At 35.4% G+C, this 17,595-nt stretch overlaps 3 protein-coding genes across 5 annotated transcripts in view; 2 read left to right on the top strand and 1 right to left on the bottom strand.

Moving 5' to 3' along the window:
- The window catches only part of CLEC1A (C-type lectin domain family 1 member A), a 65,330-nt gene that overhangs the window by 9,009 nt on the left and 38,726 nt on the right, over positions 1 to 17,595 (bottom strand). The gene's annotated exons all lie outside the window — the stretch shown is intronic.
- On the top strand, positions 1,778 to 11,508 carry CLEC1B (C-type lectin domain family 1 member B). Of its 3 annotated transcripts, XM_029954692.1 has the most exons (6): positions 1,778 to 1,964; positions 2,624 to 2,722; positions 3,964 to 4,083; positions 4,243 to 4,394; positions 7,197 to 7,303; positions 9,089 to 11,508. In XM_029954692.1, exons 1-6 carry the CDS (start codon positions 1,901 to 1,903, stop codon positions 9,231 to 9,233), a joined length of 687 nt encoding a protein of 228 aa, XP_029810552.1. In that variant the 5' UTR covers positions 1,778 to 1,900; the 3' UTR covers positions 9,234 to 11,508. The 3 variants fall into 3 exon arrangements, with proteins under 3 accessions (XP_029810552.1, XP_029810553.1, XP_029810554.1); XM_029954693.1 differs by lacking the exon at positions 2,624 to 2,722 and having other exon boundaries at positions 1,783 to 1,964; XM_029954694.1 differs by lacking the exon at positions 3,964 to 4,083 and having other exon boundaries at positions 1,783 to 1,964.
- The window catches only part of CLEC9A (C-type lectin domain containing 9A), a 14,729-nt gene continuing 10,105 nt past the window's right edge, over positions 12,972 to 17,595 (top strand). The window contains exons 1-2 of the mRNA XM_029955549.1: positions 12,972 to 13,257; positions 15,349 to 15,429. Coding sequence (XP_029811409.1) covers positions 13,167 to 13,257; positions 15,349 to 15,429 — 172 coding nt within the window. The 5' untranslated portion in view covers positions 12,972 to 13,166. The remainder of the gene's footprint in view (positions 13,258 to 15,348; positions 15,430 to 17,595) is intronic.

The raw sequence follows: 17,595 nt of genomic DNA, 5'->3' as shown, positions 1-17,595 counted from the left end.
CTTATGATTGAAAACCACTGATCATTTTATCTAAGATACAAAATTCAATGACAAAAATGGATCTGGGGCTTAAGAAACTTGATTATATGATTTTTTAGCACTTTAATTAAATTTGACATTTATTTAAAGTAGGATTTTTGAGCAATGATGGGTTTGGGGTGAAAATATTTAAATCATGTGAAGTTTGGGTTCTTTAAATCAGGCAATGCCTTCCATGTTGTTTTGTCTTTACCTCATTTTTAAAATTATTTGAGGTGTGTGAGGAAGGAAATTTTAAATTGAAAAATTACTTTAAGCGAATTGGCAAAGAATTCAGAGGGAAGGAGATAACAGAAGGGCAAAAGAAATATGTACAATATGTCCCAAAGGGAAAACTGGGAAACAAAATATCTGCTATGAGATCGTATGTACTTACTGTATTGAAAAGTAAAGTCTAACACTCTGCTAGCTAGAGAAAAAATAAAAATAAGGCTATTTATAAGATAAATGCCTAGAAGTTACTTAGAAGAAGAGAAGCTTTTCTGGCCATGAAGGTTTAACTATATATATATACATATACATATATATAAAGAGAGAGAGAGTTAGTAGATATAACATATACATGGTCATTATATATAATTATTTATATTATATTCATTATATAAATTATATTTTATATTTATATAAACATATTTAATTTACTTATCTTATATATTATATATTATATTATATGTTATTTATGTATTATGTTATATATTATGTGAATATATTATATTTATAATATAAATTATTGTTTATGCTACATTTATATATTTATATAGTGTATTTATAGTTTATTTATGTAGTATGTTTATTTTATATATTTATATTATGATTTATATGTACTTATTTATATCTGCCATAAAACCATATAAGAGCCACCTTAATGACAAAATAGCACTCTCACTAATATTCTTACATCAGTACAGCACCTACTTTCTCTGGCTGTTCTTATAACTCCTTTTGGTGTGTGCTGCAATAACAATTTGAAAACCCCTTTTATAAAGTTAAATGTGTGGAACACAGATTATACTCCCATGTGCAGGGCTCTAGGAACCTGTCGCTGCCACAAATAGCTCTTCCTCTAGGCACCACCATACTTGAAATTACACAATTTCATTTAATCAAGATTTGTCCCTTGGAAATTCACTTTAATGTGAAAACATTACTGAAAGACAAGACCTACATCACTGACTCTGCTTTATTTCACTTTATATGATGGTTTTTCTTTGATGCCTAAACATAACCAATATGAAGTCTACCTCCTATAGAGTCCTCAAATTTTTGAAAAATATAATTTATGAAAGATGCAAGAATTTGGATGAATTGTAGGTTATAACAAGACCCTGAAACATCTACTAGAGCTCATATTAGATCAGATTACACTAAATTTGCTCTTCACAATGGAATAGACTGTGTAACTGTTTGTGTTTTATCCAGGAAATGTTCATCAGAAAGAAGTTCATTTAAATAATATGATTTAGACTCCACTAAGGTTAAGATACGCATGAACTTTTGTTCTTCGAAAGGATACACATAAGGAGATATTCCTTCATTCAGCGTTGAAGATAAAGAAACAGGAAACAAATGCCATATCTACTCCTTCACTGCAAGTTATTATTTTTATGTTTTTATGTTCAAGGTCCATGTATCTCTGAACAGCTATGAAAGGGCTTCCTGGAAGAAAAAAGATCCAAAAACACAAAAAACCAAACCAAAACAAAAACACCATGTTCCCTAAGTCATAGGACTTAGGACATAAGGCTCCACCTTACCAGAGAGAGGAGGATCACAGACTGGCAGACATTGAAATCATAAGACTGGAAATTACAAGTTTGCAAAGTCATTGAACCCTAAGCTCACTTGTAGTCCAAGGGGAGCCATGCAGGATGAAGATGGATACATCACTTTAAATATTAAAGCTCGAAAACCAGCTCTCACCTCAGGTAAGAAAGCCCAGAGCCAGCAACTTGGAAATTATCTATTGAAATAGGTCAATCGTAGGTTTTTTTCTCTGCTAGTGGTAACATGTATAGTTTTATTTTCCTGGTGACCTTCCTTCTCTTTGGTATTTGAATAATATCTACATGGGCTCAGATAGACTTATTTATGATATAAGCAATAAAAGATAAAAGCAGGAAACATTACATTAAGGCATATACAGTTTAATGCTGAAAGGAATAGAAACCAAGGGAATGAGATTTATACAGTTTAATGCTGGAAGGAATAAAAACCAAGGGAATAGGGGGAAAGAATGTTTTGAAACTTCATTTTCTAAGATGTCAGCAAATGGGTGTGACTCTCTAGCTGTGGCTTATAAAAACAATTATTTATGGGGGTGGGTACAAAACAAAACAAAGACAAAAAAAACAAACACCTTAAGAATTACTTTTGACTCAGAGAGTCAAAATCCATTGGAAAAAGATGGATGTGCGGCATGGGAGTGTGCTTGCTAGTGAAGATCACCAAAAGAGCACTAGCAATATCTGACAATGAAGCTCTTTGTATCACTCAGGAAGCCTTGAGGGCACAAGGGCAGAGGTGATATTGCTGCATAGGTATACTGTGCTGCCTGTCCCCTAACGTCTTTATTGTGTGCCCACAGTTGACTCTGCTTCCTCACCTTTGTGGCGTGTGATGGCTTTGATTCTACTGATCTTATGCGTGGGGTTACTTATCGGGCTGGTGGCTCTTTGGATGGTGTGTAAGTATTGACTCATTGGGAAAGAGCCGATCTGATGAAGGCAACAATACCTAAGAGTCCGGGTGGATGCCACTAAGCTAAATTGTCACAGTGTGTCTATTTGTTACTACTTCAATCATCTTATACGTGGCTGCCAAGATAGTCTCAATAAAAGAGAACTCTGACTTTTTCCTTATGCTTAAACTCACTTCGTTGGTGTACTAATTAAAATTATTTTCAAGAATTTTAAACTGGTCTTGAATAGATCCCCACTATGTTTTCCAATTTCTGTCTCCCTGTCTTGCATATCCTAAGTCCCAGCCTTCATGGCACTTTCTCAGCTTCCCATCCTGAGATTTTGGTCACTCTCTTCACTCTTCCTAAAATGTCCTCCTTCCCATTGTGTTTAATGAATGTGTTTACTTCCAGTCAGAAACAATTCGTATCCCACCTAATTTATCATTTTTTTCTTTTTGTAAATCTAAAAGCCCCTCCAATGTCACATTGTCATCCGTGTAGTTGTTGCTGGTTTTTGTACCTGTTTATTTTTCATAATATATTTTAGAATCTTTCATTCACCATCACTGTCTTTTAGAAAATGTGAGTGGTATTGCCAAAAATATTTTTAAATGTTTAATTTATTTTTGAGAGAAAGCATGAATGGGGGAGGAACAGAGAGAGAGGAGGACAGAGGACCTGAGCTGGGATCACTGTTGACAACAGAGAGTCCAATGTGGGGGCTCGAACTCACAGACCATGAGATCATGACCTGAGCAAAAGTCTGAAGCTCAACCGACTGAGCCACTCGGGCACCCTTCACTGGCCATCTTTTATTTACTTGAATATCACAATATTTTGAGCACAACAATAAATCAATATGTATTTTTAAAATCAAAATATATTTGATATTAAGTGAAAAACAAAATAGCATATCATTCACCTTTGCAATCTGCTTAGCAATCAGTATTGAAGGAAATACCAAACCATCCACTTTGGGCACATAATTTGATCAGTGCATTTTCTTATTTGTAATGGTCTCCTTCATATAATTCAACTTCTTTTGGATAACCACCATGTCTCAGTTTTGTGCAGTTTTTAATTTGTTCCTTATACGCTCCCCCCCTTTTCTCAGACCCCTTTGCAGTGCTCATTTACTCATGTGTATTTAGTAAACATTTCTACTGAAATTAAAGATCATTGAAAGGTCTCTGCATCACCATTATTATCCTGATTACAAATTATTATCTAATTTTTACATCTAGCCACCACAGAACAAAACTACCTACAAGTGGAGAATAAAAATTTCTCAGGAACTCTGCACCACTTAGCACAGCAGTTCTGCCAGTATATAATAAAACAATCAGAACAAAAGAGCAGTGTCAGTAAGTATGGTTTTGTAACCTCTTCATCTCCCCTCCCCCTCACCCAGAGTATTTCTGTGATGTTATCTGTAAGGAATCTGGAGATCTGCAGGAAACCTTGAATATAGGGAAAAAGCAAATGTAAAAAGTAAGGATTCCTATGCTTGGTCTCTCCTTAAGGCCATAAATGCAGCCCATGTGACAGAAACTGGAGATATTATGGCAACAGTTGCTATGGATTCTTCCGGCACAATTTGACATGGGAAGAGAGTAAGCAGTACTGTATTAACATGAATGCCACTTTGCTGAAGATCACCAGCCAGAACGTTCTGGTAAGGAGATTCTTCTGTCAAATATTTTGGAGTTATAAGGAGAAAAATCTTAAGTGAAACATTTGATTTAATATATGTATTAATTATATTAATATTTGTAATGTATATACATATACACACACACACACACATATATATACATGCATACATACACACACATACACATACATTCCTCATGCCTTCCAGTTTGTACTAATCTGAGAATCTTATCAAGCCCAGTAGAAATGACCACATCTGAGAGTAAAAAGTGCTAAAAAGAACCAATGAGACTTAGAATTCTGGTCTTACTTTTGTGACAAGTCTTTAAAGCTTTCTCACCTTCCTTAATCCCATTTACTAATTCACAAAAGAATCTGAAAAATATGAAGAAACTCAATATCAATATCACTGTAAAATACAAATAACAATATTATCTCAATAGTACATGACTCCCCAATCCCTGCTAGATTGTTAACAGTTGAACTTGAACAAAAGGTCATATGAACATGACCTTTTCATAGGCTCTCCTGTAGTTTGAGGAACAATCTCATTTGCAAAATACACAGGATTTCAGCTGAAGTTTTTCTGCCAAACACGTCTCCTCTTCTACTCTTCTTTCATAGCTTCTAACAAAGGCTCTAATTTCAGGCAAAATAGGTTCACATCCATTCATGCACTCTACTCTCTCTTTATTATTTAGTATAGCTTTTTTTTGTCTTTGTGAATCCTAGGAGTAAACCAGAAACCAAGCCTTGGAGTCTCCCTTCCACCAAATAATAGGTTTATTTATTTATTTATTTATTTATTTATTTGTTTATTTATTTATTTATTTTTTAAGAAATAAGCTTATTAAAACTTTTTTAATTGTTAAAAGTTTGTTTATTTTGAGAGAGAGAGAGAGAGCAAGTAAGGAAGAGGGAGAGAGAGGGAGAGAGAGAATCATAAGCAGGCTCCACTCTGTCAGTGCAGAGCCTGATGTGGGGCTTGAAACACAATCATGACCTGAGCCAAAACCAAGAGTCAGACACTTAACCAACTGAGTCACCCAGGTGCCCCTAAAACATGTTTAAAGTCATAAAGTATCTATGGCATTTATCCTACAACTTCCATTATGGTAATTATCCATATGTTAAAAATGAATGCACATATAAATTAGAATACAAGATCAGTATTTGGGCTGCGTACAGAGATTAAACCAAACTCAAATGGTGAAGCCAGTCAGAGTCTACAGAACTGCTTTGGTTAACCAGTAAATTTGACTTCTACTTTCCTGAGCTGGAGTCCAGAGAAGTGAACCAGACATGAGGAGATCATTCCAGTGACCCTGGTGATTATTTGTGTGTCCTGTTATTTTAACTTACTGTACCATCTGCTAACTCTTTTTGTGGACTCAGACTCAGAGAAGGTATTCAGATAAATAAATTAATGTTTTTCCAATCAGGCAAAATAAGAGAGTGCCCTAAAACCAAGACCTCAACAAGAGATTAATTGGAGATACATAAACAGGTCTTGAACCTTGTTACTCTAAGTTGATGCCAGATTGGAGATTTATGAATAAAAGAGGATGGAATGTGATTTTTGAAAAACAAAGAATAGTTGAATTTCAGGTAGAACATACTTCGTACAGTTAAGTATATGATGTGGTGTATTTGAAAAAGAATAGGAGTTAACAGAAAGGTGAGGTATAGCTGAAGCTTTAAACACTAAGGTGACGCTCACACAGTATCTCTTGTGAAATGCCATTCGGTGTCTCACATCTGTCAAGAAGCTCAGGTCATTTTTTATTTGTCAAGAATGCAGTCTCATCTGTTTTTTTCTGAGAGGTATGAGCATATATGAACATTTGACTCCTTTTAATTTTGTTACCCATAGATTGATTGATTGATTGATCCATTAATTCCACAAATATGCACTGAAACTATTCCAGAATCTGAACCTACCCAGTTAAAACTTACAGAAGTCCCTAACCGTAGGGAGCTTATATTCTAGTTCTGGCAATAGGCGATGAACAAAACAAACAAGTATAGTATAACGTATAGTGGAGAGTGATCATTCCTAGGTAGAAAAAGGTAAATTAGAGGAGAGCCTGGGTAGATCAGTTGGTTAAGCATCTAACTTTGGCTCAGGTCATCATCTCACAGCTTGTGGGTTTGAGCCCCACATTGAGCTCTGCGCTGACACCTTGAAGCCTGATTCATATTGTCTCCCTCTCTCTCTCCCCCTCCCCTGCTTGTGCTCTCTCTCAAAGTAAGTAAATAAACACTAAAAAAAAAAAAAAAAGAAGGTAAATTACAAAAAGCAGATGCTGTTTGTAATCCCTTTAAGGAAGACATCAAATAATTGTATTTTACTCAATCAACTGAAACAAACTAATACTTCTATATGTAAAATTTGTAGGCTACTACAAAACTAATCTAAGCAATGAAACCAAAGCAAGTAGAGGTTAAATCTAGGGAATAATAAATTTCACCAGCAACATATTTCTTTTTTATGCTCCTTCTCCAGTGGTTTACCATTATCTTATTTAAGAGCCATATTTGGTACTCTATTGGAAACTCTAGTCTTCAGTTGATGGAAGATAAACACGTAGGAAGGTTAGAATATCTACCTTCTGTGAACATTTTTTCTGTATCCTATAAGCAATTTTTTATTTTAAAACAAGGGAACTTGGCACAATTATAAATACCAAGTATAATTAATATTAATGTGGACATATAATCTAACTTGTTGTTGTTCAGGGTCTTATCATAAAGCTTTATCTTCACATCCTTACAAGAACTGTGAAAGCATGCTGACCATTATATTTATTTGTGTTTGAAATAGGAATACATGAAGTCCAGAACTGGATTAATTCGTTGGGTTGGATTGTCCCGCAAGAACCCTAATGAAGTCTGGATGTGGGAAGATGGTTCAGTGCCCTCCAGAGATGTGTAAGTCCCTGGACTTTCAGAATACAACCAGCACATTTTATTCCTGAGAACGTTCACTCTTTTGATGGCAAATTACTTAAAAGTTGGGAGGTGGTTCCCTACCTTTCTGTGTGTTATATAAGCAACAGCTGTGTCACTGACACTTGCATCTTAATAAGTGAACATTTGTTATAAGACAGTTCTACTTCACTTACTCTCCCAAGCCTCTGCTCTTTATCTGTCACAATCTACCTCTACTTCCAATAGTTTTCCCCATTCATTTCTACGCTCAAATTTACCATTGAGATATTTGCGCACATGTGTGGATGAATGTATTTAGCTTGATCTGATTCTCTTCACATATTTTTAGAACAAAATGATTATTCTTTTTATTTTATGGTTGAAAGTTATTACTTTGAGAATTCTCTTGACTTTTCAGTAACATTTTACCTACTCTTTCACCCCGGCGGTCTCCAAGAATCAGGCACAATATTTTCAAAGCGGTTCCAATGCTTGTATCATAAGGCTCCATCCTTCTACAGACAAGCCAGGCAAAGGAGCCAATTACATCAGTAGTTTATATGGTTTTCCAATCTCCAATCTCAACACCTTTGCTCAATTTGTGTGTCAAAACTCTGTCTCTCGTTAAAATGTAAACTGATAGCCACAACTCGTACAACCTGATCAGTACTAAAATTGTCAATTAATTGATTCCACAGATACTAAGTATTTACAATGGGTACATGCAAAAGATACCACAAGTATAAGCAAACTTCTTCACAGATCATGAGCTTTATCTTCTATCATTTTCTGCCTCATTCACAATATTTTAGGCAAACTGGTGAGCCCTCTGTGCTTTCAAACGTGTTTTGTTGTCTTAGGGCTTTTGTATTTACTGTTTTCTTCTGGAAAGTTCCACCTTCAGAACTCCATGATGGGCTCCCCCTTGTCACTCACATATCTGTTTCAACCTCACTTCCTCAATGAGGTCAACTTTAATTACTGAAACTAAACTATCTTCCTTCCTCCCACATCCACTCAAGTCCATTATCACACCGTTTCTTTTCTTTACACCTCTTACCACTCTCTGAAATTTTTTATTTGTTAGCTTCTTACCAATATCCTCTTATTATTTAATGTAATTTCCCTAGTAGAAAGGACCATATCTTTGATTACTCTACCATTGGTACATAAAACAGCTGTGGCACATGGTAGGTATCCTGTAGATATTTGGCAAATTAGATATATACATTCTTTGTTCTCTTGTCTTGAGCAGTGTGGCAGGGAATAAAGACAAGTTAACAGGCAATCACAGTAGAGTGTGCTGCCTTATGTCTGCTAGCCTATAACATAAATCCTCATTTAAAAAAAATCAAGTCAACTTACTTTTCCTCGAGCTCATTTCCATTTTGTGCACCTACTTGCCCTACAAGATTCTTGCATCTCCTCTCTGTTTATCTAAATCCTATCCTTCCTTCAAGACAGAACAAAAGCACGATCTTCTATGAAAAGATGAAAGGATGAACCCTTTTCATTTTAGATCCAATCCATATCTGTCTCTTTCTCTGGACTCTTAATGTGTCTACTGCTCCCTTGCTACTTAATCAATGCTGTCTTAAATTGTTATTGAGCTACTCAGATGTGCACACTTTATACCCCCAAGCAGACTGAAAATTTCCAATGATCTGAATATGTTTTGTTTTGCTTTTTTCCACTTTGTGCAACAAAATACTTTCACACAGAGCTTGGTTGTTGATTGTGTATATCATTTTTCAAAGGAACTAATTCTCCCTTTTCCATTCACAGGTTTGAACCTTCTGGAAATGGAGGAGACAATATGAATTGTGCCTATTTTTATAATGGGAAAATTTACTCTACCTTCTGTAATAACAAAAATTATTTAATGTGTGAGAGGAAGGCAGGCTTGACAAAGGTGGAAACACTACTTTAATGCAAACAGATGGGAAGAATGTCATAGACAAGTGCTTGATTGTACAAAGATCTGAATGAAGGACTCACTGGACATAAAACTGTTTATTTTTCCCTTTATTCCCCTTGGTGTCATCTTTACATTATCTTTTCTACCAACACCACTTCATCTCTCTTTTATGTATCCCTTCATACTAAGGGATAACTTAGTTCCTTCTTTATACATCCAGAAACCAGTCTATGAGTTGATCATTTGTTCTCAACTATTCTATATCCATAGATTTTCTTTCTCCTTGTCTTCCCTTCACAATGATCTCAACACAGAATGATTCAGTCATCTTCAGACATAACCATATAAACACTTTAAATTAGAACAAGAAAGATTAGGGTTTCATCAACCGAAACTGTGTCAAATATCTAAGTTTGAAAGACAACATAAGGTAGTGGAAAGAAAACTAAACTTGGAATCAGTAGAACAATTTAGACTTGTACTTAACTAAAGTACAACCATGGACCAAATAGTAATGTAACCTCTTTAACATTCGTTTTCTCATACTTCAAATAGAATAACACCCAGTATTTCATATTTGCACAACCTAAGAAAAGGTCGGAGTACTAACTATACCAGTAACTCCATGATGGCCAACACCATGACTTTCCTAGATGCCCAGCATTGAGCATTCCTTGTTGCTCACAGAAAACAAGAAAATAGTCACTTTTCATTGCATGAGAAGGACCACCATCTGTAAAACACTAAAAAATTACAATTTCAATCCTGAGTCCACTTTGGTCAGACTCAACCTCAGTGATTTTCTGTGCAAGGAAAATAAAAGTTTCTGTAAAAGAGGCCTCATGGGGTTTCAAAATAAGAAAATACTTCCTTAACAAGGCTCATTGGCAAGTAAACAACACAGCAAGTAAAAATATTTTATCTTTTCCTGACAGTTCTATGCTTGGTGTTTTGCTGAGTAACTCCCAAAATATTTATAGATACGTGGAAAGACACCCTTTCACAGGATAACAGTCAAAAATTTCATTTCTTTCCCACATCTTTCTTGAAGTGACTCTCTTCTCTCACATGAGTGGTAATAACATTTATGAACATAATTCTCAAACATATCAACTGAGAGGTCTGGTAAACCATGCAGATGTTCAAACACAAATACTCACGGTTTTCAGTTGGAAGGCTGAGGAGACACTGAGTTCTGTGTTTTCAAGAAACACTCCAACTCAATTCTGCTACAAGCAGGTTTTAATACATTGTGAGGAAAAACTACATGAGAACCTCCTCCTTATGGGCTTTTGGTAAGTTCCTCTCAGTTTCCTCATGTATGAAATGGGTTAATATTATTACTTTACTCACAGCTAATGAGATCATTTGGCATTGAGCAGAGCACCAAGCATGTAATAAATACTCAATAAAGATGTATTATTTTATACCTTTGTGAACAAACACCCAGAGACCCTGGAATATTTATCTTGTTTTAGACAATCGATAAACAAGCAGATTTTGGAGGGACTGAGGAAAAATAACACAAATACCTCAGTTTCTGTTTCTACTTCAAATGTCTTGAGATCTTGGCTTTTGGGGGATAGTATTATCATTGTACTGTTTTCATTTGTTGATTTAGAGAAATGGGATAGGAACTAACCATTGAGAAAATCATCCAAAAATCAACCATATTTCTGGACTTTAGTGTTTTGTCACCCACAAATGAAAAAAAAACATATTTACACATCACTATGGGACAAGTAAATTTCAAAGAATAATATCTTAGCTCATGGCAAAAATGCAATTTAAAAATGTAAACCAATCAAACTGTGCCTAAAAAGATCTTTTTCTGGTACTCATATCAAAATCATTTTATACCTAAAATCAGAATAGCACATATTTTAATAGCACAGGTTCTGTGATGAGAGCACCCAATTTCAAATACTGGTTCTTCCACTTACTACTCAAGTGAACTTTGATAAATAATTTGGTTTCTCTGTGCTTCAATTTACAACTAAGTTACAATGTACTAACGATAGTGCCTATTTCATAGAGCTGTTCTGAAAATCAAAATAATTCACATGAAAGCCATTGAAATGGTACTTGGGAAGTAATGAATAATCAGTAAAAGACGGTATGATTAAAAACATCAAAAACAATACCAATAACATATTAATTCTTTATTGGGAGAGTCCAATATTTCCCCCAAAGAAATTTATCAGAGAATATACTGTGTTACAAAAATCTAGATCTTTCTGAGCTTGATATTTAGTTTTGATTAAATTTGAGAGCACCTGGAAATTAATGACGACTCATTGAACTTCTGTTCCTGTACTCCTGACATTAGTCTTCATGCATATTCGATGTGCTCTTGGCTTCTTCCTCTTTTATCTCAAGATACAAATCACTACATTACAAAGCCTACAGAGAGTTGAGTGATATTATTTTTCAGATCAGAATCTCAAGTCACATGAAAACCATTTGAAATATTTAGAGAATTTGCTGGATATTCTCCATTTACCTCTTGAGATCCTCTCAGCTGTGGGAGACAGGACACAAATGAACAGAATTTTTTTGGAAAACTTGCCTCTGGCTTCCAGTTAATTTAGTTTTGGTAGGCCCTAGCAGTGATCAAGGGGTGAAAGGAGAGAGTGGTGAGGGTATTCATTCCGTGGGTCTTCCCTACCATGACATGGCTTGGCAAAGGCTGCAAGTTCTGTATCTTAGGCCATGACCCCTATCAAACAGGCCATAAAGCTCAAACACCCTCCCCTTAACTCCTCAGGCCTAAGAGTGATCACATTATCTCAATATATTTCACCACCTTTTTTCTGTCCATTAATCCTTCCCCAAACAGTAACTTTATTCAATGCCCTTAGATTACTCTTTGAATATGCCATTTGTTTTCTTTGTTACAAAGATCAATAATTGATGCAGGGAGACACTGAAACAAAAAGGAACATTGTACTTTTGCAGATTGTTGAAATTTGCAAACTGTAAATTACTAAGACATGACCTTTGGCCATAAGGACTAAATGGCCAATATCTGAATGGTGATTAAAATATCAACTTTCTTAATATCAATACTAGAGTCACAGGATGTGACAGAAATGGCCATCTATCCACTAAATAATTCATGCTTCCCATTTAGAGTAAAGTTGTTATAAAAATTTCCCTAGCCAGGCAAAAATTACATTTATTGAGCCCAGCCTTTTAGATTCAAACAGAAGCATTACATTGGTGGATTTAGATGTGCTACATGTAGATTATGGCTTTTCAGACATATGTGGATTTGCTGTCTTTTCTTTTCCTTTCCAAAGGACTCCAATGTCTCACAAGATAGAGGAGTCTTGGTTCCTTAGTGAGAGGAAATGACCCACTAACCAAGATTACGTGAGCTAAATTGTTACGAGCGTAAGAAATAATCTTTATTGTGGTAAACCACTGATTTTTTTGAGACTCACTTGTCACTACATTACCCTAACTAATATAATGAGTAAATTTGCTTGCTTTTTTGTTTTAAGGATACACAATGATCCACAGCTGTTTGCATCCTGGTTTGTCCAAAGCAAGCTAACCTTTGATCTTTGCTTCCTCAGTCATCCACATGCTTCCTACAAGAAATATGTGTGTTTTTTGCACTTCTATTCTTTTCATCTTGACAACAGCTGACTCCTATCAGCTTCAACATCTGCTGTGCTTTCAAAACAAGAGCAATAACCTATTCTACCGTCAGCCATTTCAAGTTCAGGTCCTTTCTCATTTCCTTCCTTCTTTGGCTTCAACTTCATAAACTTCTACTTTCTAGATGAAGATACATCTATTCTATTCCTTAAACACAAATGTAGTTTCCCACCAGTGTGAGAAGTAGCCAATTTCAGTTCTTTCACCAACCTGTTCCTGCCACATGAGGAAGTCTCAGCTTCTCCTGGGGACTGCCTTACCTATCACAGCATCTCAGACATGCAGAAGGAAGAGACAACCGCCTTACTTCAGTGGGATAATCCCGCACCAAACCCTTACCAGAAACATCCATCTTCTACTAAATATTCAGGTAACCAGTTCTGATTATTTAGTCCACGACTTTGTCGTTTATGTTTGGTTTCCTGTTCTATGATGAGCCCAAGGTGATTTTTCTAATGAGATTACCCACATAAGCGTATGATAATGGATGATATGCTACCCTTAAAAATGAAGTGATATGGAAGTGTCAGTAAAGGTACAAAAGGAAAAGAGATTTGACAAATATGTAGTAACCTTTTTCCCTCTCTCTTACTGGGAAGACAAAGAATTAATTCCTGGATTTGGAAGATAAATGAAAGATATCTCATATTTTTTATTAGTTCAGTTCCTACATAAAACACCCTGGAAATTACCTGACAAATACTAAGAAATAATGAGAAAACATAGGTTGAAAAACTGGCAAAATCCTATCAGCCTGGAGTTGTCTGCTCCAGTGATCAGTGCTGGTATTATTATTTAACATTTGTATTAGCTTCTTATTATTTTGATAATAAATTAACATGGACCAGGGGGTTGTCTTAATGTTCTGAAGAGCGGAAATACAAAATTGGTTTCACTGGGCAGGGGTGTGTCCTGTTGAGGGGCTCTAGGGGTTTTCCAGTTTCCAGAGCTACATTTCTCGCTTTACTTGGCTCATGGCCTTTTTCTCCATTTCCAAAGCCAGCAGCGTTATGCCTTCAAGTGTCTTTCTGTTTCCATCATTATATAGTACCCTGACACCCAACCTTCCATTTATAAAGGCCCAGGTAAAACATGATAAAGTCCCCATCCCAAGATCCTTCACTTAGTTACACTTTAAAGTCTCTTTTGCCATAAAAGGTAATATTTAAAAGGTTCCAAAGAGTAGGACATGGGCATTTGGGGCAGTGGCATTATTCAGCCTACTGCATAATCCAAAGATAGCTTTTATTTTTTTTTCTGACTAGTGTTAAGAATATAGCAAATCATACGTTCTTCATTTTTCCTTCCTGAATAGATATGCAAAATTACATGAGGAAAATAAGATGTTCCTTATCCAAAACTATATGTTTTTTCTTAATTTTTTTTAATGTTTTATTTATTTTTGATACAGAGAGAGACAGAGCATGAGAGGGGGAGGGGCAAAGAGAGAAGGAGACACAGAACCAGAAGCAGGCTCCAGGCTCTGAGCTAGCCGTCAGCACAGAGCCCGACGCGGGGCTCAAACCCACAAATGTGAGATCTGACCTGAGCCGAAGCCGGAGGCCCAACCGACTGAGCCACCCAGGCGCCCCCCAAAACTATATGTTTTAAAAGAAATATCTCTGGGGGTGCCTGGGTGGCTCATTTGGTTAAGCATCTGACTCTTGATTTCAGCTCAGGTCATAATCTTATGGTTCGTGTAATCGAGCCCCACATCAGGCTTTATGCAGAGCTTGCTGAGGATTCTCTCTCTGTCCCTCCCTCGCTTGTGCTCTCCTTCTCTCAAAATAAATAAATAAACATTTTAAAAAATAAAAGAAGGGCTCTTGGGTGGCTCAGTTGGTTAAGTGTCCAACTTCCATTTAGGTCATGATCTCATGGTCCATGAGTTTGAGCCTTGTGTCGGGCTCCATGCTGATGGCTCAGAGCCTGGAGTCTGCCTCAGATTCTGTGTGTGTGTGTCTCTCTCTCTGCCCCTTACCCACTCATGATCTGTTTCTTTCTCTCTCAAAAATAAATAAACATTAAAAATTTTTTAATAAAAGACGTATCTTTGAATCAATCTTGTTCAAGTGGCACTGGAAAGAGATGAGGAGACCCGACACATATCTCTGCTTTCAAAAATGAAAGCTTGCTACCATGTTTGCTATAATCTCTAAAGATTGTTGGAAGAGAAAGCTAGGAAACTAGTTAGTAAGATTGTGGCATCATATAAGGATAAGAGAAGTATGCTCTTTAATTTACTAGATTTGACATTTTTCCAAATCAAATATGGTCCAGCTCCTAACTTGCATTTCTGAAAGTTCACAGTGCTTTTTTCCTGTTACCATAGTTCCCAGGGCTTCAAGAATTCTCTATGAAGAACACAAACTCTTTCTTTCACTCGGACTAGTCTTATCCTGGCCCGTCTCTTTCATCTGCCTTCTCTAATTCAGTATCATTGACCCTATTCTTTGTTTAGGAACATGGTATCTTGTGGTGGTGATTTCATGTGTTTTCTACATGGGTTCAGTAACAACCTCTATTTTCCTGGGCATCAAGTGTAAGTACAAAATGGTATCTTCAAAATTATCTCTCTCTATACATACTACATATACTTTATATATAACTATACATTATAAACATACATATGTACTGGATATATCTTTATATACAATTATATATATCATTATAAATAAAATATCATAATTTATAAATAAATAAACTAGAAACCTATAAATGCGTATAAGTGATGTAAAATAATACCCTCCTAATTTAAGATATGACACATTTATATAACTCTCTAAGTGCTTGGATGTCACTAATAACTTTTAATGCTCATCTGCATGTTGTTTAATTCAATTCCAATGTCATAGGTCTCTTTGGGGAAAATAATGCAAATAATTACTTATATTATGATTCAATTTGTGAATTTTATTAGCATGCCAAAGGATGCAATTTGAAGGAATTCAGTACAATATTCTTCTTTTCTAAATATGCATATGTTCTAAACTTAACTTCATGCAGAATATTTTAGTAAGAGTTTTTCACTTTATATTAGGCAAAGTACAATTTGGTAAGTTTATATATAGATATATAGTAAGATATATAGATATATTTATATAGATATAGATATATCTAGTAAGTTTAATGCAAATCTGAATACTTTATTTGGGCCATATTTAATCACATTTCTTTGGTCCAAATTTAGGACATATTTTCATATCTGGCAACTGAAATTTTTATAAAATATAATAATTACAAAGCTGCAGATTGCAAAAGAACAAACCAACCCCCCCCCCATTATTGTCCAGATAATTCTTCCTTTTTGTATGCTCTGGAAAATCACTTCTTTACCTAGGAGACATTAGCTAGTGAGGGAGAATTAGGAGTTCTAGAATGAAGAGGAGATGGGTTCAGATTTGCTCCCACAAAGTACAAGAAACTTGATCTTGTTCATGTTAGCTATGAACTTATTTTCCTGATTGTTCTTAGAAAATCATTTTAAGAATGACTAGAAGCTCCATAAATAATTGTTGCCTTGTCTATCACAGAGAAAGAAGTTCCACAACAAATGTTAGCACTTCCAGAAAGCCTTCTTTATCTCACCTGTACTCTCTCTGTGTATCATATAAAAACATTATTTAAATCAAGTTCAAGTCTATTTTTTTAGGAAACTCACATATAAATATATATCAAATAGACAGACTGGAAATAGATTGAAGAGTTAAAGGAGAATGAACAGATGTGAATTAACAACTAATAACTCAGTTTCTTCTGTAAAAACTGGGCACTTTGAATGGAATATTGTCCAGCTCCATTCTGACAGTGCAAGAATTTTTCATACAACAAGTGACGGGGTCAGGAAAGTAAGATAGATGGTGACAACGTCAGTGATTACTGTTTGTTGTTTTTTTACTGCTGTAATCCCATGGATGTGGCCTGTATTAAACAACTTTTTTAACTCCCAAAACAAAAATTACGGGAAGAAAATACTTCCATGAGGATAAAAGTAAGCAAGTTAGAAAATAAAGTAATTAAAACTTTCAGTAATTTATGGAAAATGCTTACAAATAAAAGTTTTGGCTTTCTTTTGTGTTAGTAGCTACAAATATCTACTTTTAAAACTTTTTAAAAATTTTTTGTAATGTTTTTATTTATTTATTTTTGAGAGAAAGAGAGGGACAGCGTGAGCAGGGGAAGGTCAGAGAGAAAAGGAGACACAGAATCTCAAAGCAGGCTCCAGGCTCTGACCTGTCAGCACAGAGCCCAATGTGGGACTTGAATTCACTGACTATGAGATCATGACCTGAGCCAAAAAATCAGATGCGCACAACCAGCTCAACCAACTGAGCCACTCAGGCACCCCCTTAGGGCCTTTATTAAGTAAAGCTAGGTACAGAAACAAGAGTTGTGCTAAACAACAACCAGTTTGTTTACTTCAAACTTTTTTTAACTAATCGTTGTTCCTCTAGTTATATTTTTTATTTTTTAGCCAGCATATTTTGAGTTATAAAAATCATGCTTAATTTTTCTTTATTTTCTAATGTTTCTTTTTCCTCTTTTTTTTTTTTGGCTTTTATTTTTTATTTTTTTCCATCATATTTTATTGTCAAATTGTTTTCCATACAACACCCAGTGCTCTTCCCCATAAGTGCCCTCCACCATCACCACCACCTCTTTCCCCCCTCCCCCTTCCCCTTCAACTCTCAGTTCATTTTCAGCATTC

The sequence above is a fragment of the Suricata suricatta genome, chromosome 10 (genome assembly GCF_006229205.1).
Source record: "Suricata suricatta isolate VVHF042 chromosome 10, meerkat_22Aug2017_6uvM2_HiC, whole genome shotgun sequence".
Taxonomy (NCBI): domain Eukaryota; kingdom Metazoa; phylum Chordata; class Mammalia; order Carnivora; family Herpestidae; genus Suricata; species Suricata suricatta.
Note: the sequence above shows the minus strand (reverse complement) of the source record. Positions and strands in the feature narration are given on the sequence as shown.